Below are 6,605 nucleotides of genomic sequence, written 5' to 3' on the forward strand. Positions count from 1 at the left end.
TAAAACACCTTATGATATCCCTATGTATGTTTTTCAGTACATGCCTATTTATCCAGTAATTTAGGGCCTTTAATATGTTTATGCGCAGCTGTTGTGCGGCAGGGCCTGTAACCTTTTTTCTGTTTCAGCAAAAATCAACATTTGGTTTCACACATAGTATGTTGAGAATTAAAAGCACAAAATTAGAAGGGGGGAAATAATACCATATTTAGGCACAACAGGTTTCTCATTTAACAATCATCAAAAACTAGATCACTCATTTAGAATTACTGCCACCAATCATCCAAAAGAAGGTTACTCATTTAACTTGTCTTACACATAAATTTATGCCAGCAACACAAACTAAAACTAACGAACATTCATAATCCACAATCCTACTAACAATTCATAGGGAAATTAATAACTAAGCTTCAAAATCCATCTGAGCCCAAAATAGACACATTGCCAGCATGAGACTAAACCAACAAATACAACTACTAGATCACCATCACATAGTATCCAAATACACTCCTTTTCACCATCTGCTTCCTATTTTAGTTGTTACCTGCATTTAATTGTAACTACATTAAATTAGAAATTTATGTATCAACAATTCCTACTGAATCAAAATGAAAGATCAAAGAATAACAAAATCAAATACCTGCATCCAATATAGTCACTGCTGCATTCTAAAAAACATCCCGATGCCATAAAATAACAGATTCAGTAATTATTCTACATTTTAATTTAATCAATTAATATGTTCACAAACGGTTTATGATAACTAAATAAAAAACTTACTTACCACATCAATGTTACAGTCTTCAATGTCATTGGCATAGTCTTCATCAACATGGTCTATCATTTCCATCTCTTCAAGCTGGGAATTCAAGCATGCTTCTTCACGAAATTGACATGATTTTTTGTTATGTCCCTCAGCTCCGCATACACCACACTTATATGTCTTTCTCTTAGGCTTAAAAGTGGCAGTCTGGGATGAAGATGTAGGTACTCTACCTTTTCGCCTAACCTGGAGGGGGGCGGGGGGGGGGGGGGGGGGGGGGGTTCCCAATGCTACCTCCAGTTTGTGTATCCATGAAGGAAGGTTCATCACGATTGGTACTACCAACCAATTCCAGTCTTTCAGTTTGATTCTCTACCAAATCATTAGTATTGCGAATCTCTTCTGGATTATTACCACATTGAAATGCAGCATTCAACAACCTTTTACATCGTTCCACCAAGGTTGCGTACGAAGTAACAAAGGCGGGATCACGTTGGCTGGAACTATTTGCATTTGCAGCGTTAACAGCATCTTTCACACCTTTCGTCCATCTCGGCAGAATAATAGAATTGGGCATGACAATGATGTTAAGATGAATTAAAACAGATACAATATGCTCACAAGGAATGCCCAATGACTCAAGCCTCATACAAGAGCAACCAAATCTTAAGCTTTCTTGACAAAAAGTAACAGTCCAGTGAACATCTTGTCGAGGATATTTAGATAACATATAGGTAAAGATTGAACCACTATTACCCCCTGGCTCAACCTTGCAACGACAATCCCTTTCCAACATCGGCCTAAACATATGAAAAACTGACCTAGTGTACAAATTGGCAGCTGACCTCTCTAGACATTTGTGTGGGGTTTGAAGAACGGTGTCACCAAACGAAGTTACGTAATCCATCTGCATTTCTTTGTACGTCAAGTGATTAAGCCAACGAAAAAATTGGTTCAAAAAATCAACAAGATTTGATAGTACATTCACATATTTCCCAAATTCCGAGTGCAATCCTTCACATCTTGAAGTCGTCCGAAAACCGGCATAAAACTTTCCCCGAATATGTGTAGTAGCACACTTATCTCGCTTTTCATACATTTCCAACATCCAACTATTTCCATGCAAACCAAACTCATGCAGAAGCTCCTCCCATCTACGATCAAACTCATCAACATCAATATCACCCAACATACAATGCTTAAACTTCACCACAAACTGCAGATTTTTAACGTTGCTGGTTGCGTTCTGAATAAGATGGCACGCACACAACCGATGATGAGCATCAGAAAACACCCTCCCAATTGCGTTTCTCATAGATAAATCACCATCAGTTATCACGGACATAGGACATTTACCATCCATTGCCTCAAAAATGTTTTCCAAGAGCCAAACATAGCTATCTTCCGTCTCATCCCCAACAATTGCACTACCAAATATGACGCTCTTGTTGTGATGATTTACACCAGAAAATATAACAAGGGGTGTATTGTATTTTATTTTCCAATATGTAGCATCAAATGCCAACACGTCACCAAATAATGAATAATCCATCCGGCTTACTCCATCACACCAAAATAGATGCTTAAGCGACCCATCCACATTCAAAGTATGCTTCCAAAACATCATATCATCCCGGGTACACATTCCTTTAAGGAATTCAAGTGCAGCGTCTGCATCAGAACTCTTATTACCCCTCTCTTTAAGTTGTTCATTGTACATGTCTCTTTTAGTAAAGTCTAATTTTTCATACCCACCAGCCTGTGTGGCAAAATAACCATAGATGCGTGACGTGGGAATGCCAGATTTTCTCATGGTTTTCATTTGGAACTTGTCATGATTGGTCATCGTTCTATGGGCTGGTAACATTCCTTCATACTTACTATTCAAGAAGGAATGATTATGATCATCATCAAAGTATTTAATGTACCAACGATCACTTTTAAAGTCAATATGGACTTGGAATTTGGCCTGACACCCACACCTACTAGTAGGTTTATGCTCTCTTTTTCTAATAACAGTTTTGCTATACCTATCATCCCTAATTCCTTCTCTATGGCAAAGAAAGGTTTGTTGAACTATTTGGCCATTGACATTCCTAACATTTCGACTTCTTCTACCAGCAAAACCATGTAAACAGGCATACCAATTATAAAACATAAATGCTACTTCCCGGTTCAGAAAATGGTACCTCATTATTTCTTCGCAACTCATTTCCTTCAAGTTAATCTTGCGTACGTCAACCATACAGTCAACAGCTGTTGCAACATCATGGTTGCACGGAAATCCTTCGTTGTTGGATTCCCCTACATCTTCGTCGCCACTTGAAATGGTTCCTATGTCCGAGCCAGAGCCACTACCGTTGTCAAACCCCTAAAAAGAAAGTGTTTACATCATCAAATTAGGTAACCTATATAAACCCAACTGCTAATAATACAGTACAATTTTAGCTTTCCCAAAAACAAAACAAAAATAAGGGTTACCTCCGGAGCGTCCGACACTAATTCATTACTTGGCTCTGCTTGAAAATTCTCCATATTTTCTATATCCATTCTGCAGACTGTAATATACATAACAAAATTAATCATCAAGTTATGCTTAATTTTAGTTAAATGATTCAGAAACTGCAAGAAGCCAGATTCATCTACACAACTTGAAGTTGTCGTGTTTTTAACTTTAGGTTGAAATATATATATATGATCAGTTGTGTGGGTTATGCGCACAAAGGGTCAAATCCAGCAAAATACGAAGACACACCAAGGTTAAATCCAAATAAATATCTGAATTAATTTCAAAATCTGAATTTTAACAAAGTTAATTCAAAAATCAATGGAGCTTGTGTAAAGAAGTCTGATTTTAACAAATTAATTCGACATATACCAATCATCACCATTTCAGTTTCAAATTCAAATTCAACAACAGATAAGTGTAAAATCATACCTTGTTTTGTGTAAGATAGAAGATTGGTGACAGATCTATAGGGTTTTGCTTGATTCACCAACAAAATTTAGATTGCCGGAGTGGTTGTTGAAACTCGGAACCTTGTCGCTGGAGAAGATGAAGTGAGGTGGCCCGGTTAAAAAAAACGCCGGAGAAGATGATGTGCGGTGGTCGTCTGAGGCTCTTGGAATGAATGAATGAAGTGAGGTCTTGGAGAAAATAACACGAATGAATGAATGAAGTGAGGTCTTGGAGAAAATAACGAAGAAATTAATGAAGGAAGGAAAGAAGTGAGGTCTTGGATCAGTAGTAAAAGAGGGAGGTGTAGTGGAAATTTCAATAAAGATTATAAAATTATTTTAATTTTTCTTTTTTTAATTATCAACCAGTGGGTTAACTGCCACCTGTCCTGGGATATGGCCCTTTCCCATGGTGGGAAAGAAAATTCCATTCCCAGGCTAAACTTAACCAATAACAATGGTGGAGTTTAACATGGGAAAGGGCAATCCTTTCCCACCATGGGTCAATTGGGTTTTTACCATTTGATCAATAGAAGACCATAATATTATTGTGTTCTCTGAGCATTATATTTTTTCACATCATCTTTCCCAACCATTCTCTCTCCTCTCTCTTACCCACCATTACCATTGCAGCAACTCATCCACCACTACCAACCTCTCTATCATAAAATTATAAAGCGTGGGCAGACCATCATAAAATCTATACTCCTCTTTAATTTAATGGTAAAAAAAAACTTTCCCATGTGAACACACACCAATAACAATCACTACAAGAAACTTTGAAGTTAGCTAGGAATTATACCGAGGAATTCAGTTTCCTCGCTAGCGACATTGCATACCGAGGAAAATTTTTTAGGTGAGGTTATTTGACCGTTTGACCACTGTAAAGCTGCCAGCATGTGTGTTAGCGAGGAAATAGAGGTGGTTACCGAGGAAATATTTCCTAGGTAAACACATGGTACATAATGCAACAACTTTTTGCAGGTAAAGGTAACATGGCAGCTGTATTTTCATGTTGGAGTGTGAAAAAAGTCTGATAGATGCAATTGATATTATTAGCATGTGAACGTTGAAATGCACTCTTGGGTTATTTAATTGGCTTCATGTGTGTGTGTATATATATATATATATATATATATATATATATATATATATATATATATATATATATATATATCTTTGAACACTTCTTTATTACATTTTTCATTCCATATTTTTGACATTTCTCACTACAATTTTATTTTCCATCTCTACTATTCAACAATTGCTCTTGCATGTTTTTTTTTCTTCATATAAGGTAACTATTTTTTTAACTAGTTTCAACTTTTATATTTATAAATAAAATGTTAATGTAATATATGTTATATTATTTTTTGCAGTTAATATTTGGTTCAATTTCCTATTACAAGTTGTTGTTGCTGCTGGCTACTACTTTTTCGATCTGCATTGTCATCAAATTATATTATTTGAGGTTAGTATTTCTTATTTATTTAAAATTATAAGTAAAAAAATGTTGTGATTAGCATTTAAACTGTTTGTTAATATCTATTAAAAGATGTTAGTAAAATTGTTGTTTTTTTTTAAGGAAGTTAAATTGTTGTCTTAGTTATTAATAAAAATATTAGTTCTTTTTTAGCAAAGATAAAAATATTAGTTAGTAAAAATAATGTTAGGTTAGTAATTATTTTAGTTAGTTTTGCTGGTGTTTTTTTTCTTCTATTATTTTTTATTTAATGTTAGAACAGTTAGTCCCTATAAAAATAATTAATATTTTAAGTTTAGTTCCTATAAAATTTTAATGATAATTTTAGTTCTCCAAAAAATTATAATTTTTAATAATAATCCTTATTTTTAAAACTTTTTACAAAAAATAGATATTTTTAGTCCTCCAAAATAATCCTTATAAAAAGCAAACAGTGGTCATATTTGGTGAGTCATCAAAGCTAGAACAGTATAGAAATGTTGGTTAGTAAAAAAGCTAATTTCTAAGAAATTGGGTTGTTAATTAAAAAGAAATATATTCTTATAGAAAATATAAGTTAATTTGAATTAATGTCAATGATGCAGAAGATTCTTATAAAAAACAAATAGTGGTCATATTAGGTGAGTCATCGAAGCTAGAACAATATAGAAATGTTGGTTAGTAAAAAAGCTAATTTCTAAGGAATTAGGTTGTTAATTAAAAATAAATATATTCTTTTAGAAAATATAAATTAATTTGAATTAATGTCAATGATGCAGAAGATGGATCAGTATATTCTTCATCGAAGTTGGATGTACGATAGAAAAAGATCGGGGAAAAGGACACTTAAAGCTCAATTTAAGGAAGGAATTCGTGAATTTGTTGCTTTCGCCATGTCACAAGATATTTTTAGAAGTGAGGGAGGAATTATATGTCTGTGTCTTAAATGTACGTGTAGGTTGATTCAGAGCCCAAAAGATGTCATAAAATATTTAGATGATGTTGGTTTTATGGAGGATTATTATGTGTGGAGACATCATGGTGAACAAGAGCCAGATGATTTTGATGTTAATGTGCAGGCTTCAAACAGTGGAGCGCATACACGGTGTGAAAACTTTGGCCTTATGGAAGATATGGTCGGTGACGCTCTCGGGGTGAACTTGTCTTACAATGAGGGCATTGAAGAGGATTGACGTGATTAATTTAAGATAACTAAATACTCTCGTCGGATTCATATTGTTGTGATTAACTTGAGATGAATGAATACTTTTGATTGCCCTTATCGATTACCCTTAAACCATGAGTTAGTGTTAATTTTGATTTGTGTTTGCTCTTAAGGTGTTTGCTCTTAAGGTGTATCCTAGAACAACGGGGGGAGAGATTAGATGTAGGATGTAAGGAGTATGAGAGCGTTTGATTCAT

The 6,605-nt window shown here is 34.6% G+C and overlaps 1 protein-coding gene and 1 long non-coding RNA gene across 2 annotated transcripts; both read right to left on the reverse strand.

Moving 5' to 3' along the window:
* Positions 1-266: 266 nt before the first annotated feature.
* LOC120577131 (uncharacterized) lies at positions 267-998 on the reverse strand. Its single transcript, XR_005643185.1, has 2 exons — positions 641-998; positions 267-544 (listed from the first exon to the last, which is right to left on the reverse strand). It is a non-coding gene; the product is annotated as an uncharacterized lncRNA (long non-coding RNA).
* A 6-nt stretch (positions 999-1,004) lies between these two features.
* Positions 1,005-3,994, reverse strand: LOC120576967 (protein FAR1-RELATED SEQUENCE 5). Its single transcript, XM_039827847.1, has 3 exons — positions 3,702-3,994; positions 3,245-3,321; positions 1,005-3,134 (listed from the first exon to the last, which is right to left on the reverse strand). The coding sequence occupies exons 2-3, from the start codon at positions 3,311-3,313 to the stop codon at positions 1,005-1,007; spliced, it is 2,199 nt and encodes a 732-aa protein (XP_039683781.1). The 5' UTR covers positions 3,314-3,321; positions 3,702-3,994.
* Positions 3,995-6,605: the final 2,611 nt, after the last annotated feature.

This window comes from Medicago truncatula, chromosome 7 (assembly GCF_003473485.1).
Source record: "Medicago truncatula cultivar Jemalong A17 chromosome 7, MtrunA17r5.0-ANR, whole genome shotgun sequence".
In the NCBI taxonomy this organism is placed as follows: domain Eukaryota; kingdom Viridiplantae; phylum Streptophyta; class Magnoliopsida; order Fabales; family Fabaceae; genus Medicago; species Medicago truncatula.

What these genes read in the sequence shown, in the direction of transcription:
- LOC120576967 (XM_039827847.1), bottom strand. Translation starts at nt 3,313, where the DNA reads ATGGATATAGAAAATATGGAGAATTTTCAAGCAGAGCCAAGTAATGAA. An exon ending in TAGTGTCGGACGCTCCGGAG is followed by an intron (nt 3,135 to 3,244) that starts GTAACCCTTATT and finishes CTTTCTTTTTAG; the next exon opens with GGGTTTGACAACGGTAGTGG.